At 46.0% G+C, this 18,868-nt stretch overlaps 1 protein-coding gene across 2 annotated transcripts in view; it reads left to right on the top strand.

Moving 5' to 3' along the window:
- Nucleotides 1–2,930: 2,930 nt before the first annotated feature.
- The window catches only part of ZNF507 (zinc finger protein 507), a 27,536-nt gene continuing 11,598 nt past the window's right edge, over nucleotides 2,931–18,868 (top strand). The window contains exons 1-5 of one of the 2 annotated variants that reach the window (XM_012733215.1): nucleotides 2,999–3,061; nucleotides 4,500–4,591; nucleotides 9,620–11,751; nucleotides 14,195–14,312; nucleotides 18,095–18,209. In XM_012733215.1, coding sequence (XP_012588669.1) covers nucleotides 9,622–11,751; nucleotides 14,195–14,312; nucleotides 18,095–18,209 — 2,363 coding nt within the window. In that variant the 5' untranslated portion in view covers nucleotides 2,999–3,061; nucleotides 4,500–4,591; nucleotides 9,620–9,621. Of the gene's footprint in view, nucleotides 3,062–4,499; nucleotides 4,592–9,619; nucleotides 11,752–14,194; nucleotides 14,313–18,094; nucleotides 18,210–18,868 lie in introns of both variants that reach the window. The other variant, XM_004693599.2, reaches the window with a different exon arrangement.

The raw sequence follows: 18,868 nt of genomic DNA, 5'->3' as shown, positions 1-18,868 counted from the left end.
ATTAAACTCTGTACATCCATACAGAAGACATCTGAAGCTCAAAAAAAGGAACTTTGCATTTCACAAGCAGGATGGACACATTAGGGAGACAGAGTCCACCTGCTATAGCCCCAGGACAGCTCCTGGGGAAAGCGTTTAGGCTCATCCTCTCAGATCACATCACCACAACTTTTTCCTTTCAGGCCTCCTGCCTTCTCTTACCCTTTCACAATTGTTCCTTTTTCGAGGCAGGATAAATTCTAAATGCATGTCTTTTAACATCTTGGTAAGTTTGCAACTAACAGAAATACAGGCTAATACGTGTCTGCAGGTTTCCGTGCTATGCCAAGGACTCACAAGATTAGCCTCTTCCAAAGAAATTTATTCCAATCTCATGACTCAAAGACAAGGTGTCCCCCATGAGTAGCAAGGAGGGAAATTCATTGGTCTTCTCAAGTTTCGACTGGTTTAGCACCTCATTTGTTTACAACCAGCCATCTCCTTGGCTACAACTCACTGCACTGCCCTTAGACGCCCCAGATCCCAACAGTCTCTGGGTTCAAACTGTTGTTGGAGTCGAGCACGCATTATGCATTATCAATCTCCCTGATGATTTCAGAAGATACAGATGCATGAAACTTAGGGGGGAAAGTAACTAATAAATGATCTCAAAGTGGGAAAATGAGATGTGAGGAGATAGGGATTCGGTTATCTAAGTCATCGCTCATCTGGAGACAAAATCTGATTCCACTGAGTAGGTGGTAGATAGCTGAGTAAGCAAGTTTCCTATCTATAGACCAAATCTTGGTTAATTAAATCGTGACAAATAACATTCTGTGGCAAGTGAACATACCTAGAAGAGTTTTAGTTAGCTGTCCACAAGTTCAATGAAAGCTCATTTGAATGTTTTTTAATTCCTCTGGCATAAACCGCTTAGTGACATTTTCTGCATAGCTCCATATAGGGAAGATAAATACGAGGTTTCCCTCCACTGGCTTTTTGAAACTATCTCGGGGTTGTTGTTTTTTTAAGATTTATTTACTTATGCATACAGAACTGGGGTACAGGCCAGAGGTGTGGGGGCAGTGAGAAGATTCAACAGAGTGGGAAGCAGAACAGGCAGATTGACTGAAATACACTACTGATGGGAGCAGCGGACAAGTCAGGAAAGGTGTGCTGCACCATGTGGGTCACTCCCTGGCTGGGGATTGAACTCGTGCTGAAGCGGCAACAGCTAGTTTTGTAGTGCTGTGCCTTAATCTGTTGCACCACTAAGGAGGACTGATGTCTAGGGTTTTCTTTCAGATTCTCCATTTTAGACTTTCTCTGTATTCAAGAATGAAGGCCCTTTCATTCACATCTCAGCCTGCCTATAATGGTGTCTTTCTACTGTTCTTCCTCTCTAGTTACTCGGGGTAAGAAGGTGCAGTAACAAACAGCTCCAAAGCATCACCCTACAGATCCATGGGAGGTTTGAGGTTCAAATCATCATGGTCACCCTAAAATATAGGCTGAGAGGGTAGCCACTATTTTTAACACTGCCAAAAGAAAAAGAGCACCCCAGAATGGAATGCACTGGTAAATATATGCTGCAGGGTGGAGGCAGTACCTCCCCCCACCCCCACTTCCACACTTCACTAGTTCAGTCAGTCACGGACCACAGCTACAAACCAGGAGGAAGACAGGAAAGTTCTATCTAATCTTGGCCACAAAGAGGAACACTGAGAAGTAGCAAGTAAATACCAAGAGTGACAGCCACGGGAACTTCTACCATACACTTGACCACCTCACTTCAGCATTTTCTTACTTTCCCTCAATAGTACATTCTCCACTTTGTGCACCTTTCCCTGATCAAATAATTCTCTGATTTCTGTTCTGTCCACGTAAGCCTCAAGAACCTTACAGTTAAGACTTATCTTTTAAAGAAACATCTCTCTTCTGATAGTTATAAACTAAAGTTACATGATGTGAAGGAAAGAAATTTGCAGATTATTTGTTCTCAATTTCTTCTTTTCACCAATTTCTGGTCTTCCTTGATTTTTTCCCCTCCCACTTGATCAACGTTCAGCAAAATTCCCTTATATCTCTGGGAGTCCCCTGGCAGGATCTCAATGGCAAAGTCTAGTCTACTGGTACAACAGGACCGTTTGGTTTTATTCCCTCACTGCTGTTTGTGGCTACAGAGCTGCATAAACCTCCAAGCCCCAGTCTCCTGCTGTGTTGCTACAAATCTACCGGAACTGTCCAACATGCCAGGGAAGCTGGGCCCAGCATCAGGAGCTTTGTACTGGGCTTTTACGCCCTCCTGGTGACCCCGTGGACCTCGCAGGACTGAGGTAGTGTCGCTGGGTCAAGCTACTAAGTCAGCCTCTACACCCCTAGGATGAGCTCTCAGAAACCTTCAAGCTCTCAAGCAAATAGAGCTCTGTGGGCCAGTTCTAGCCCTCACTCACACCTGCAGTCCAGTCAGGAAGCGAGTTCAGGCCTCGGCATTTCAGCCACACCACCCCACGAAAAGGACAGCCCAAACAAGCGCCGTCGAAATAAAATAAAATGAAAACACAAGCATGGGGCTGAAAAGAACGTCCACAGGGGCCCACACCGGTCCATTGTTGCAAGAAGTTGAGGGCGGGAGGAAGGGAGGGGGGTAGCCCACAGCAGATGTGCGCAACGTGGGAAGACTGCCAAGTTAACACTCACTAACTTCTAGACCAGACGACCACGGCGGGGGCTAAGCGGGGCCTCGAGAGCCCCACGGCGCATTACCGAGGAGGAGCACGGCGAGCTCAGCCAGCATCTCCTTCGCACTCACCCGGCCTCAGCGCCCCGGGATGCCCGTGGGCGGGGCCTGAGCGTCGCCCCGCCCCCGCCGCCCGCCACTCGGGTCACCTGACCTGCCCGCGGCTCACGTGATCCATCCCCTGCGCCGCCATTTTGGAGCTCCGGATGAGGAGGGGGAAAGCGGGGGAAAAGAGGGAAAAGAGCCGGGAGAGAGGTGGGCGAGGAGGAGGGCGAGGGCACGGCCGGGCCCCAGGCCAGCCAAAGGAGGCTCGCGCAAGCAGCAGCTGCCGCCCGACCGCAGGTACAGCGCCCCGGGGCCGCCCTTCCGCCAGCCGATAGCGCCGCCGCCAGCCATGTGCGTCCTCCCCTCAGGCCTCTACCTGCGCGCCGCTTCCTCCTGAGCCGGCCGACACACGCCCGGTGCTAGCCCCAAGCCCCAAGTTCCGCGTCCTCTTTCGGTGCTCTTTGCCGCCCAAAGCAAGGCTCGCCGAGCCCCCGGGCTTGCCCTGCGGTTGTGGGTGGGGGGAACCTGCCGCTCCGTGCGTAATGTCACCGGCTTAGCCCGCAGGCAGGCCGGCTGGAGCGTTGTTTCCTTCCTCTCCGCAATTGTGAGACCGCTTAGGCCGGCCGGGATGGAACTAACGAGTGTGGCCACGCCGTGTCTCTTGATTGCTGTTCTCATCCCCTCTTTGCCTCAGCTAACCTCCGCTTGCTGTAGGGAAAAAGAAACTAGTTACAGAAAGGAAGCCCTAGCTTTCTGCACCTCTTACACCTCTTACGAACCTCTTTGATGAAATGGTCTCCCCTGAGATCATTGGGAAAAGCGCCCACCTTTTCAGACCTGCGGGCATCTGAAGTGAACGGTTGGTGTGGAAGGCCTGGATGATTAGTTAAGCGGAGGCCACCATCCCAGCCCGTAGGCGATCTTTTTAGTTAACTGTAGTTGCTATCCGTCTGCATCTCTCTTATCAGAGATTATAGGAATGATCAACTCCTTGAGTTTGTACTTCTTCAGTACTCCACTATGACTCATTGTACGCGTTTTGTTGTTGATTAAAAGAGAATGTCTGACCCTTCATTCCTTTACTTCACTAACTCGTTTAAAATTAACTTAAGGGGAAGACTAAACACAAGTTTTCTGCCCCGGCAGTGAACTGTTAGCCATAATCGATAAGGCAGCATTCCGGGGAAGACAAATAAGTATTCTTTAATCTTTTAGATTCATTCTAGGTAGATAAGAAACTGTAGCAAAGAAATGCAGGACCAGGACAGGAAACTGCATTCAAAAATATAGGTCAGTCCGCCGAGTCCTGTCTTCTGCTGCCTTTCAGCCCACTGTGCTTGTAGAACTGTTTGAAGTTAGCAGAATCATCCTGTAGAGTATTATTTTTCATGTTAAAAAAAAAGCAATATGCCATGGTTTTTCCTAATTGTCAGTAAAACCAATAATATTTTGATTTGATCAAATTCTGAGCTAAAGCATAATACACAACTAGTGAGTTTATAAAGCAATTATTTCTGATTTGTGCAAAAGCCTAATGCCTACTTGTTTGATAGTTATGTCAGTTTGCATTGCATGATTGAGTTGCATAGATATCACTCTGAATTTATTTTTGGCATAGAATATTGAGAAATTTTTCATTGACAAAGGGGGGGGGGATTACTTTGTCTCACCAAAAAAAGAGAGAGAGAGAAAGAAAGAAATGTTTGATACTATATACTTTCATTCTTGGCCACAGCTGGATTTGAAGATTGACCCAGGGGACTGTATTTATTTCAGGAATTGATTTGAAAGACACTGGCTCTTCCTCTAACAGCCATGTAACTTTGGGTAAGTCATTTCAGCCGCGATGAATTCTACTTAAAGAACTGTGTCACACCTACTTGGCCCAAAGAGTGATGACCGTCAAACACACTAACATGTTTGATAGTGCCTCCTGTAAAAGGCCCTTACTCGTTACACTGTTGATACTTAATACATTTTTGTTGTCATTAAGAAACAAGAGGAAATTGGTCTGTTGATAAAGGTTGGATTTAGAATGTGATAGGCCAGAATTCCAGTTCTTGAAGCAGTTACTACTTTACATATGTGAGTTTCATATTGCTCATCTCTAAGAAAGAGACTGGTATTACCAGGAATTACTGAAGTAACATACAATTCCAGAGGCGCTCCTCCTGAGCAGACATTCCCTCTTAACCCATTTCCATAGTCCCTGGCACTATGCTTGGCACATTATGGGTGCTCAGTAAATGTTAAATCTGAACACTGGCTAACATTAGTTAGACCTTCTGTCTTAATTGCAGCTGCCAAATTAGAATATTTTCTCAGACTAAATGCCAACTAAGAAGTTTTAGAGTATGAAATTCATAATTCCGATATACTCATTTTTCCTCAGTGGCAATAGTTATATTAAGCTAAGGAGATCTTAAGTCAAATAAATGATAATCGATGTTAGTACGACGTTAGTAATGTAAATCTGTAAGTAACATATAAACAGTTCTGAGGAAATTTGTTACAGGCAATTTATAATTCAGGAACATGAAAGTAACTGTTAACAGGGCAGGGAGAGAGGAGCACTCCTGAACCCCCAAACCTGGAACTTCCCTTTTCCTAGGGACCACCCTGCTACATAACCAACACTGCTCTCTTCTTCTGTATCTGAGGAATCTGAAACCCACGGGAACAGTCACTTTCTTCTCTCACACAGCTGAGAGAGGGCACTTCGGGAGAGGTGCCTGTGAATACGTGTCCCCTGCTTTTTCACTGGACTGAAATAAATATTTTGTGGTTTAGAACCACAATAATCTAGAAGATTGGGTACTATGGACAGTTTTTTCTAGTTGGAAAAAAAACAAGTCCTTAAGCTAAAAGGGAAGGCTTTTTATAATACTCTGAACTGTCTTCATGCTTACACAGAAAATTACAGCCTTTCTCCAGTCGCTCTCAGGCCCACATGAATTGTTCAGTTTGATTTATGATAACCATACTGCTATAACTGAAAGGAGCTAATTAGATATACAAATAAACTGAATAGCAAATTATAAGGAAATAAAGACAACTAAAATAATTTGGCTCTTTTCTTGGGTAAGACATTAATTACAAGCTTTTGCCTGTGGAATGTGGTTCTAGGAAAATTCAAGACTCAGTAGTAAAGGTGTAGAATTTTTCTGGTTTAGGGTACTATTCTTAATTGTCACAATTTGGTGTTTGCTGTAATAGTATTAATGTCCAAAAATTTCAAGCAGTAAACCCCCTGTGTTCCTGATGCCTCTGGTCTTTCCTCCTAATAGAATTCCTGTTCAGCCATACTGGTTTTTCCACTAACCCCTGTGCTTATTTTTCATTTCTGAAGGTAGTGTTTGGGCTGCCTGCCTTGTCTGTCTTACCCTTGTGACAGTATAATTCTAAGAAAACAACTGGCACATTCAAGTTACAGTAATGGAAATTAGAAGGGTTTATATACAAAGATATTCATAACAACATATCAGCAAACCACAGGAATATTCTGGTTATCGAGGGCTAACAGCAACAGACGGGAGTGTCTTGCAGAGCCTCCAGCCTGGAGAGAATGCCTTCTGTTGAGTAACATGGCCCAGCAAGGTCACTAGAAAGAGGGGACTAAGGAACAGGAAATGAGTATCTTGAGCTCCATCGCTCCCCACTGATGTCACACCCAGAAACCAGGGGGCTGCACGCCTAAAGATGTAACCCCGTTTGAGACAGCAGAGAGGGGGCAGGAGGCAGCCTAGAAGAGTAGTGGATGACACCTGGCGTGCCTTTCTGGACTACAGTTTGCGTCTTTCCTGTGAAGAAGCCTTTGCCTAACCTTCCCAGACCAAAGCAAGCTCTCAGGTCTCGTGTTACCTTCCCTTATGTTGTTGCATTGTTTAAAAGCCATTCATTCTCCTAAGTTTCTTAATTTGTCTTACTCAGTCCACTCAGTTGGATGCATTTAAATGCTTTTTCCATTCCTGGTACTTTGCTTGGTGCTTTGCACACATCCACATAACAGTTTTTCTCATACTGTTGTTTTGTTTGTTTGTTTGTTTTAATTTTTTTAAAACATTTTCTTGAAAGAATAGTATGGGGAACTCCTAGGTACCCAGCTCACAAATTTGATTACATTATTTGCCATTTTTGTTTTGTTCCCAACCAGCCACCTCATTGGCGATCTTTTCTACACTTGTATTTGCATTGGTTTCTTGGAGGCCAAGGATACTGTACAAATGATTATAACCTGTTCGGCCACTGGGATTGTTTTTGTGTTCCGATCTCTCTGTCATTGAAATACATTTTCCCTCACTTAACATGCAGTCCCAAAACCACCTTGGTGGCTGAAGTGAAATTTTTGTGGGAATATAAAGCAAGGCCAGTTTAGCTTCCTCTTTTGTCGGAGCTGTTCATGTGACCTTGTTTTTAATCAGAGTCTTAGTTTTAATGAGACTTAACTGGTGAGTTGATTTTGCCATGTGGATCCAAACTGGCTTTCAGGTGTTTCTTGATGTATTTTATGTTGTCATATCTGTTTTATAGCTGCCATTTCTGTACTTATTCCCAAATGTAGGCAGTCTCTAAAATGAGATACTTACATAAATGTTCGGGGGAAATTGGAGCATCTGCTGCAAATTTCCATTAGCTCTTAATGCCTGAGCAGGCACAGCTTTAAAAATCTGAGTGCTTTGTCAGATTCTTTTGTATTAGTCTTTTTCTTGAGGTGGGGGACTCCTCCTCCTCTTCATTTCACTTTCTTTTTAAGGTGCACACTGATATCCACAGGGAGCAATTTGCACCGCTCCGTCTCCCTCCTATTATATCATTAGTAGAAGAGGAATAACAGGAGTCGCCTTTCCAAGCCTGTGGGTGTGCAAAGTCCGCTGAGCTGACACTCAACGTGTTAACCTTCGGGTTATCAATCAGCCTGGCTGGGTATCTCATTTCTTGGCAAGGTGACCTCACACCTACAATAGAGCCCCAACTCTTGTGCAAGAAACTGACTGTTTTAGGAGTCACATTATTCACTAGCAACAGACAGAAAGCTTTAAATGGATGGTCCTAAAGGATAGACAGCCGCGATTCCAAGTGGCCTAAAAATGGGGAATTATATGAAAGAAAAGTGGTTGTGAAGTCCCAAAGGATTTTACTAAAACAAATTGTTCCCCCACAGGTCCCCTCTTCAGTGATTTGAGGATCAACATTTAAAAACATTTTGTTGTTCCACTATAGCTGTAAAAGCAACTAATATTTTGAGAGGCTGAGAACCCTCGGGTTTAGGAAAGAAAATGCTCCAAGAATTGACCTTTGGGAGCCAGACAGCTGCCGTTCTGAAGACTGGGTGTGCCCCTCGCAGGTAGAGGTGGCAAGGGGGGAAGGGCTGATTCCGTGAGCAGAGTAGGAGGAAGGGAGAGACAGGTAAAGCCCACAGCAAACTGTTTGCCTTCTTGTCTGATGTGAACCTAGATAAAGAAAGCAAGTGTGCCAGAAAGAGTGGAAAAGGCCCAACTGCTGCCAGGAGTTGATGTAGAACTGGCACCAGCCTGGTCCACTGTGGCGGGGTCCACTGTGACTTGGTACTGCAGCCTCGTCTGTTGATCAGTCACCTGGAGGAAGAGGAGCCTGAATCCACCCCCTGTAGTCAGAATCAGAGCCTGGGACTGAAGTTTGCAAAGTATGGTTTTGGGTCTCTAGTGCCACTAAAAATTTTGTTGGCATTTATTTAATGTTGTGAGTAAGATCCCAGAATGCACCTAAAATGTGGAAAAACAAAACTTGTTGCTGGAAAGAAGCCCAACCTTAAAATGTGATCCAAGTCAACAAATTAATCTCACTTTAAGCCAAAGGAAATGTTTGGAATGAAAATACTGCCAGGAAATAGAGTATTCAAGATTCAGGCTAAAAGAGAATGTGCGTATTTTATGTTTTGTGACTTCCTTGGCCTTAGTGCTTTACTGGATCCTATGGTTAACCTTTCTAAAGTGTCTGTGCATATTTAGAACTGAAACACAACTAGAAGATCAGTTTGTTTTTTTGGTTTGGTGGTTTGGTTTTTTTTTTTTTTTTTTTTTTTCTCACTTCTCCTATGACCTTTTCCCTTTCAGGAAAAGAGGAAAAAAACAACAACTGGATGTATATGAGTAATAATTTACCACTAACCTGACCTCTAGAAAAAGCCACAGCATAGTTTGTGGTTTATCTTCAGGAAGATAAAGCAAAGGAAGTAAAAGAAGGAACTAGCTCATTGCTTTTATTTGGTTTCATTTGCCTCAGACTTCTTGAAATTCACTATGCCTTTTGCAATTGGTTACATGACTGTATTTTCATAATTCCAAAGATGTGGGGAGAAAAAACTAGAAATTTATAATTTGAGTAATAATACTACAGTTACATTTGGAGTCAGAAGTGATGTCCCAAGTATTATATTAATCATGTATTGGCTTTATAGAACGATGCCTCACAGTAAGTGAAGGAGGACCCACCTCCAAAAGAAATGGCTACATCAAGCTAGGGGTGGGAAGCTGTTTGGGTTTTTGGCCTTGTGCCAAGAATGAGTACCAGTGGGTTCAGCTAAATGTCTGGAGGGGGCGCGGGGAGGAGAAACGAGGCAAAAAAGAGATACAGACTGTTAAAATCTTTTCCAAAGGAAGGTGTGAAGGTTCCATCCTCTGTTTTGGTGGAAGGCAGCATTCTAGACCGACGCTCTCAAGGGTTGTAGTCTGTGTTGGGGGTAGCCACATACAGTGATGGGCAGCTAGCTCCCAGGTAGGAACTACTTAGGTTAACCCAACGATTATCGTGCCAGGATTGCATTGTGTACCTGTACTTGTCTAGCCTGCCATTTTCACTGCATATCATCCTTTGTAGGTATGGAAGAAAGCAGCAGCGTTGCCATGTTGGTGCCAGATATTGGGGAACAGGAAGCTATACTGGCCGCTGAAACTGTCATCAGTTCATCCTTGGAAATCGATGAACCAAAAAAAGTGAAAACAGATCCATTAATCCATGTTATCCAAAAGTTAAGCAAGATAGTGGAACATGAAAAGTCACAAAAATGTCTTTTGATTGGAAAAAAGCGCTCGCGGTCAAGTGCTACAACACGGTCTCCTGAAGCTGAAGAACTTGGTGAGATTCCAGCTAAAGTAATCCAGTCACCTGCTGCTGGTGTCAGACGGGCTGCGATGTCGCAGACAAACCCGGCCCCTGACTCTCTCGCCCCGAATGATGGGAAGGCCATGTCGTACCAGTGTAGCCTCTGTAAGTTTCTGTCGTCATCTTTTTCTGTGTTGAAAGATCATATCAAGCAGCACGGTCAGCAGAACGAGGTGATACTGATGTGTTCAGAGTGCCACGTTACCTCTAAGAGCCAAGAGGAACTTGAAGCTCACGTGGTAAATGACCATGAAAACGATGCCAGCGGCCACCCTCAGTCCAAAGCCCAGCAGTGCGTCAGCCCCTCCAACTCCTTGTGTCGGAGAACCACAGAAAGAAATAACGAAAGCATTCCTGACGTCGCGGTGAGTGTGGGTGACCCTCCGGCTCGTGCTGTCCAGGCCGCGTCCGTGGCCGGGCTGGGCAGGAGGAAGTGGTATGCCTATGAGCAGTATGGCATGTACCGGTGCTTGTTTTGCAGCTACACTTGCGGGCAGCAGAGAATGCTGAAAACGCATGCCTGGAAACACGCTGGGGAGGTTGATTGTTCCTATCCAATCTTTGAGAATGAAAACGAGCCCCTCGGGCTGCTAGATGCTTCCGTGGCCTCGGCCCCAGGGGGCGTTGATGCCGTGGTCATTGCGATTGGGGACAATGAGCTGAGTATCCACAACGGGCCTTCCATTCAGGTGCAGATCTGCAGCTCTGAGCCCTTGTCCACTGCTCCTTCTGAGCAGCGCGTGGAAGGCCGAGCTCACCTCAGTCAGTCCGTTACCCTTGACCCGCACGAGGAAGAAATGCTAGAGGTGATTTCTGATGCCGAGGAGAATCTGATCGCTGACAGTCTGCTTTCATCAGCACAGAAAATCATTAGCAGTAGCCCAAACAAGAAAGGTCATGTTAATGTGATAGTGGAGCGTTTGCCGAGCGCTGAAGAAACGCTTTCCCAGAAGCGTTTCCTCATGAATGCTGAGATGGAAGAGGGGCAGAACCTGAGCCCAGCGGAAGCTCCAGTTGGGTGTGAAGGCACAGAGGAGATTTACCGTTCCGATAAGTGTACTGTCGATATCGGGGGGCTGATCATCGGCTGGAGCAATCCAGAGAAGGAGGATAGTGAGTTACTGAGCAAAGGACTGGCAACTGATGAAAATGCCCCGCCAGGCCGAAGAAGGACGAATTCTGAGTCTCTTAGGCTCCACTCACTAGCTGCAGAAGCGCTGGTCACGATGCCAATCAGAGCTGCAGAACTAACAAGAGCCAACCTGGGCCACTACGGGAATATAAACCTTTTAGCTCCAGATACCGGACAAAGGCAGGTAGATAGCACATTGGCAGCATACTCCAAAATGATGTCGCCACTTAAAAGCTCTGCGGATGGCTTAACTGCTTTCAACCAAAGCAGCTCTACCTTGGTAGCGCTCCCAGAGGGTCGGCAGGAACTGTCGGACGGGCAAGTGAAGACAGGCATCAGCATGTCCTTGCTCACTGTCATTGAAAAGTTGAGGGAAAGGACAGATCAGAACGCTTCAGATGACGACATCTTGAAGGAGCTGCAGGATAACGCCCAGTGCCAGCCCAGCGGCGACGCAAGCGTGGCAGGAGGCAGCGTGGTGGAGTACATCCCCAACGCCGAGCGGCCCTACCGCTGCCGCCTGTGCCACTACGCCAGCGGTAACAAGGGCTACATCAAGCAGCACCTGCGAGTCCACCGGCAGAGACAGCCTTACCAGTGTCCCATCTGCGAGCACATAGCCGACGACAGCAGAGATCTGGAGAACCACATGATTAACCACTGCAAAACGAGGATCTACCAGTGCAAGCAGTGTGAAGAGTCTTTTCACTATAAGGTAAGCATGGCTTGGTGAGTCACTCACAGAATTTTAGAATTTAGATCAGCGGGGCTTTGTTTTTGTTTTTAAGAGTCATTTATACACACAAGAACTGGGGTACAGTCCAGAGGGGCAGGGGTAGGGGGGTGAGAGGAATCACCAGAGACAGAGTGGGGAGCAGAAATCCACTGCTGGGGGGAGCGGCAGGGCCCCGGGGGGTGTGGTCAGGAGCGGTCTGCTGCGCCCTGTGGGTCTCTCCCTGGCCGGGGATCGAACTGGTGCTGCAGGGGCTTCATAGTGCTGCGCTTGAACCCGTTGTGCCACCAGGGAGGGCCCTAGTGGGAAACTTGTGGCTATAGGCCCCCTCCCTAGTTTATAGGTAGGAAACTGAGACCCAGCCAGTTGGAGAATTTGCCCAAGGGGCTCCCAGACTAGCATCAAAGTTGTGACTAGTTGTGACTGCAGTCTAGGCAGAACTTCTCTGGGAAGAGGTCCTTGCCCCCTGCTGCCTCCTTAATAGCCCCTCTGTGATGCTAGTGCTTTTAAGGTGTTGATTTAAAATGGCCGAGGCGTGTCCAGCAGAGTGATAATGCACACACATTTGACACCCACAACTTTAATTCTGCATCATTAGCACACAATTTTTTTCTTACTCTAGCCCCATTTCAGCTGCTACACAACAAACAAACCTGATGTTTATCATTGTGGAGAAGAAAATGGGCTGATTGAACTTCATGAAAGACAGTCCAGGGGATGTGTGCTCTTCTGTGGGCTGTTTGAGAGACTTTCAAAGCGGTGACTGTTTTTTTCATCATGCGCATTGCCTTAAGACCAACACCCCGCATGAGTGGGCCTCTTGGCCTAAACGTCTCATCACTATCCCCAGCCAGGGAGTGACCCACTTGGCGCAGCAGACCTCTCCTGCCTGAACCAGGGCTCCCCTTAGCAGTGTGTTTCAGTCAATCCACCTTCTCTGCTCCCAGACAACTGGGGTACCCTGGCCTGTATCCCAGATCTTGTGTGCCAGAATGCTCCCCATTTAGTCAATCCATCTCTCACCCCTCCTCCCCCCAATGCCTCTGGCCTACACCCAGTTCTTTACACACACAAAAAAGTCAACATGAAATACTGTTTAAGGAAACTTGCATTCACTGAATCACTGGTTTAGCAGTTTTCTTCATTGTGCCAGCTGACTATTTGACCAAAAAATAGGATATATATATCCTAAAGGACTAGCTGGGATATAGATTTGTTTTCTTTACTATTACCTAAAGCTGGCATCTGATTAATAGTAAAAAAAGTAATCAGGATTATTCCTCAAATACCTAAGTCTGAGATTCACCACCATTTGTTTTGTCTTATGGAATTGTGAAATGGGGGCCCTCCCAGGTGCCGCAAAGGGTTAGGACACAGCACTGTGAGCTGGCCACAATGCGAGTTCAATCCCCCACCCGGAGGTGACCCACATGGCGCAGCAGACCTCTCCTGTCTTCCTGCTGCTCCCCTCAGCAGTGTCCTTCCTCAGTCTGCCTGTTCTGCTCTGGTGAATCCTCTCACTGCCCCTGGTACCCCAGTTCTGTATGCATAAATAAATTTTTTTTAAAGATTTATTTATTTGTGCATACAGAACTGGGGTACAGGCCAGAGGCTCAGGGGCGGTGAGAGGCTTCACCAGAGACAGAGTGGGGAACAGAACAGGCAGATCTACGAAGTACACTGCTGAGGGGAGCAGCGGGCCCAGTCAGGAGAGGTCTGCCGCGCCATGTGGTTAACCTCCAGGGCAGGCGGGAATTGAACTCATGTGGAAGCGGTTTTAGATTCTCAGTGTTGTGCTTTAACCCGCTGCGCCACCAGGGAGGGCCAATAAATCTTTTTTTTAAAAAATTGTGAAATGGCCTCGGCCATCAGACAAGTAGATATCGACATATCTGCAAAGGCAAGCAGGTTCCCAAACTTTCTCGCAGAGTCTCTTTGCTACTGCAATCCCGAGTCCTGGGATGGATATGGAGAAGGAGGGTGCCTTGCGAGCACCAGCTTCTGTTAGGTGTTGCTTACGCGTTTAGTTAATATTTGAAGGCAAAAACTAGCAAGACTTACCAGTTGGGTTTATTGGTGAAAGTGTTCCTTTATCCTCGCCACTGTCTCTCTGTGCGGGCCTGTCAGTCAGTCAGTCAGTAAGCAGCCGCATGCCGTGCATAAACATCTCCTAGGACTGCCGTGGCTTCCTCTCAGAGACCAGGAAAGAGCTGCGTGGTTGATGAGATTGAGTTCTCTGCTGTTTCTCTTTGCATAAATTGTCACGTGGGTCAAAACTTGTTGCAATCTGATTTTTAAAGACTAGTGAAAATAAATATTAGTAATATGTTCTAGATCATAGAAACATCGACTCCTCTAGAGCCTCCGGGTGACTGAGTACATGTCCTTACTGAAAATTACATACTAGTTTCTCTTAATTTTTTAGAGTCAACTGAGGAATCACGAGAGAGAGCAGCACAGTCTCTCAGACACCTTGACAATAGCAGCTTCTAATGAGTCAAGAATTTCCAGTGACACGGCCGATGGGAAGTGTGTTCAGGAAGGTACCAGCGTTTTCTCATACAGGCTGCATGACAAACATGTGGAGAGCAAAATGCCATCGGTTGTCATGTGGGTGGTTGTGGAAGTAAAGCTCTGTATCTTTTCTGTTTTTATGCTACGAACATGAGCAAATCCATTCTTGAGGAACCCCTGCGAGTGGAGGAAGTCCGTTATTGCCAGGTCCTAGCAGGGCTCCCTCCGGCAGGTCTCAGCTTCCGCTGTGTTGCTTTGTGCGTAAGTGCGCCCTGTCCTGCCGGAGCCAGGCTGCGGCTGTAACCCTGACAAGGAGACAGACTTGCCAGCCTCCTCCCTCAGTGCGGTGACCATGAGGAAGGGGCTTTCCAGATGGCAGCCCCACCTCAGACTTTAGCTGAGCCTTCCTGCTGCCATCCTTACTCTTACCCAGGCGTGACTGCCAGGTTTCATCTGCGTTATTTAAAAAATAAAAGTTCCAGAATCTTTTTATAGGCTAGCTAGGTATCAGTCAGCCAAATTTCTGCTAATAGGAATATTAGACGCAAAAGATTTAATTAGCTTCATGAAAGGGCTGATGCCTTTCGGAGAATTAGGGATAAAGCTTAATAAGCTGCGCTTCCTTGCATCATCTCCCTAAATTGATATGCTCTAAATGTCTCAAGCATGGCGCATAGTGTTTATGGGAAATAAAACATATTGGGGTGACTTTCCGTTTTAGACTTCCTAAGAATTAAAGTTAGAAACAACTGCAGAATAAAATGTTTTACCATAATGTTTCATTAAATTATACCCCAGAAAGCATAACTGGTTCTAGAATGTTTTTGAAAGAACTGATGTTGACACCACTGTAGCACCAAAATCCCCTTGTCAAGCAGATGTCACCCCTGTAAAACTACCCAAAACAAAGGGAGTTTATGACACAGCATCTGTTTCTGCGATAGATGGCTGAGCTAAAACAGTTCTGTTTTTTTTTTTTACAAAATGCCCCTAAATGCCTCCTTTTATTTTAATTCATTATGTTTCCATATCCCCTTTAAAGAAGACATTAAAGCATTTGATACCATTGGCTCATAAATCCCTAATGAAGGAATAAAGTGCTACTCAGTGGCACCACCTGCGGTTAACACCAGACTAGAGTAGGTCTTTTCTAGCACCATCTTCAAAAGCAGTCATTTAAAACAGTCCCAATGGTTTAACAAACGGTAAAACTCACACTTTTAATAAAAGCAATCAAAATGTCAGCTCAGATTAAAATTGCCAGTTCAGACTTGACGGCACTAGCATCTGTCCACCATGTACCACCCTGCAGCAGCATCTTTTATAGATCACCCTCCGTTTCTTAGGCTCAAACATGAGCCTGCGTGTGGCTGCGATACCCTCCCTGCCCCCAGTTCGGCTCCATTTGCTTCTCTCTGTCCTAACAATTCAGGTGTCTGGTAACCTCCCACATGCTTAGACTGTTACTGTCCTTTTGTTAATGCAGCTTTAGGTCTTTTAACTCGATTAGCCCAAAGAATGATATTTTAACGCACAAAGAAGGTAAAAATGATTTGTTTCCTGAAGTACTTGAGAAAGCTAAGAAGGGAGACGCGTGTGTCCGTGGTCCGCAGCTGCTCTCCATTGTGGCGGCACATTCTGCTCAGGGCATGTTTTCCGCTCAGACATCCACTAAAATGGTCCCTGAGCCCTCCCTCGACAAGGCGGCGTGGGGAGCCCGTCTCAGCCGGCTGCTGTGCGGTGCTGGAGCACAGTGACGGCATCGCCGCCTTGGAGGAGCCCAGCCAGGCTGCCCTGACAGCTGCGACAGCAGTCACTGCAGGTGTGACAGAGCTGAGGCCAGGGCGCTTTCATTGCTGTTTCTTTGTGGCATTTAATTTAATTGTTCTTTATGGCAAACGTAAAGTTTTCCAAGTCCTAGGGAGTCAGTGTAAACAAAACAAGCAAGTCCCTGCCCACTTGAAGTGTGGCGACAGGTCACAGGCTTTCAGACACGCTAGTGAAGTACAGCCTGCAGGGAAGGAGAATCAGGGTCCCCCGGCTCACTAAATCCTGCTGGGTCCCCCAGCTCACTAAATCCGCTGGGCCGGTCTCATCTTTCCATTCTGTAGATGAGAAAACTGAGTCTTCAAGATCTCACTGTGATCTCCCTGGTATTAAGTGGCAGAGCACGGACTGAGCCCAAGTTTTTAACTTTCAGTCCAATATTCTTTCCACTGGAAACAGTTGCTTGAAGTAGCACAGACTCTCATTCTGTGCTATATTAAGTTTTTCCATCTGTCATTTTTATTAGTTGTCATTGATCTGTAATATTTCTCACACAAAACCATTATCCAATATTTCACACTTCATTTTTTCAGGGCTTTTTAAAAAACTGCATTTGGAACAGTGCCACTTATAATCAAGTCCAAGTTTTTAACCTACCAATTAAGAGCAATACTTAGATTATAATTATGATTAGTGTGTGTATTAATGTTATAGATTTATACCAGTAAATGAGGCCATTTTGTCCTGCCTGGCAAGAATAGTTGTTAGCAAAAGAAAAATTCTGTTTTAGAAAGCTTAAATTTAACTTGTGGATTTTCTTTGTTTTGTTAAAATTTCAGTGTGGGTTTTCTTTCACGCCACCAGCTTCACTTTTATGCCTCTCACTGGTGTTCCACCTAAAGTTCCTTCCACTCTACCTTCTGCTGCACCTCCCACGTCTGCTGTGTTTCTGAACAAAAAGCAGGCCGGGCCTGGTCGGCTCACTGGGTGCAGGCGGAAGAGAGTAAAGAAGGCTGCAGGTGCTCGGCCGTGCCATAGGCCTGGTCCCTCGGCTGTGTGGCCTCAGGTTACCCTGACCGGATTACCAGCCTTGCTCCATAGCGAGTTTAGCTGCACGGCCTGTTTCCATTGGGTCCCTGTTTCCTGAGTTTTAGAGGCTGCAAATTCCTATTAGTCACCACCTCAGTCCTTGTGACCTGTCGGTTTACTAGAAGTAATTATACTCCATTATCTAACACTTCATAATTTGCAGTTGCTTTTCTTTCCATTGTTACTTTGATAGCTGACATTTAGTTACAAATAAACCCACAGGATGAAAAAGCTTTTTATAATGTAAAGTCTGTTACCAAGTAGCCCACAGAGGATATGTTCTAAGACACACACACACACATACCCCAAGGAGTTGGCAGAAACCACACAGAGAACCAAACCCTTCACAGGCTGGGTGTTTCCCTGTACGTACTGACCTGTGGTTCATTTATGAATTAAGCACAGTGAAACAGTAACAGCAACAGCAACAATTACAAGATAGGGCAGTCTCAAATATATGCTGCAGTAAAAGTATGTGAATGTGGCCCCTCTCTGGAAATGTCCTGTCTCACATTTCAGGCTGTGGCTGACTGCGGCAGCTGGAACTGGCTGAGGGGTCACTGCACCTGCTCTGTCCCCACACTTTGGAACCCTGGGTTGTGGTGTGACATTGCAGCTTATTGGCAAGTTACTGTTTCCTTAAGATAATATCGCCAGTATTGAGTAAACTAACACAGAGTGTATCTGGTTCCTTCAGCTCCTGCGCAGTCAGCAATATATTTTAGGAATTTATACATTAAACAGCAGCCAGCCCGATGTAAGTGCTTGCAGTCAGGTGATACTCGATACAGATGCAGAGGAATGTGTAAAGCCACATGCAGGTCGCTGACAGTGAAAAGTCCTTGATGGAAATGTTACTAGACTGTGATATAAATATTCTTTTATACTGGAATGTAAATACTGTCATTTAAATCTAACCAAAGCATGTCGCTAAAACCCTGAAATCCTTGCCTAGGGAGTAAGTCCTCAGTCCAGAAGCAGTACAGATGCGACGTCTGTGAGTACACAAGCACCACGTACGTGGGCGCCAGGAACCACAGGCGCATCCATAACTCTGACAAGCCGTACAGGTAAGCGCGATGACCCTGCGTGTTCCCACTGCTACTGTGTGTGGCCTAGTAAAGAGGAAATTAAATTTCCGTAACACCTGTTTAAAAGTGAGGTAACCGCCAGGCAAGTTAGCGGTTTCATGAGTCTCTTAGTTTGTTCAGAACTAGGAACTTGAGGCCCGCGTCTTGGGGCAGGAGGCATGTTGTCTGGCGGAAATTCAGGAAGACGTCTTTATCAGTTCTGTGTTTTCAGTTTCATTGGGATATAAGCTGTAGCGATCCAGAGAGCGCATTTCAGTGATTGGGTGGTTGCGCCCTCAGTATCCTGAGGGTAAAAGCTCCTTAGCCGGGAAGTGCAGCAACAAAATCCCCCATGAAAGGCTCTCTCTGAGAAAGCCGTCGCAGGCAGAATAGGGTCATTTCATTCACTTTGTAGCTTGATTTTTCACAACAGCCACTTCTAATAATGTATTTTCAGACAGTGCAGGCATTCTCATCAGTTAAGATAGGCTGATAAGTAGGAATCAGTATTTCTGAAATAAGCTGCGACTCTTGAGAGTCAACCAGTTGTTTGCATGTGGTCAAGGCATATTTTTGCCCTGTCCGTCCCGCAGTCAAGACAAATTCTGTTGCAGCCTTTGGGGACACTCAGTCGTGTGTGTGTGTGTGTGTGTGTGTGT

The sequence above is a fragment of the Condylura cristata genome, unplaced genomic scaffold (assembly GCF_000260355.1).
Source record: "Condylura cristata isolate star-nosed mole 26May11 unplaced genomic scaffold, ConCri1.0 scaffold00039, whole genome shotgun sequence".
NCBI classification, from domain to species: domain Eukaryota; kingdom Metazoa; phylum Chordata; class Mammalia; order Eulipotyphla; family Talpidae; genus Condylura; species Condylura cristata.
Note: the sequence above shows the minus strand (reverse complement) of the source record. Positions and strands in the feature narration are given on the sequence as shown.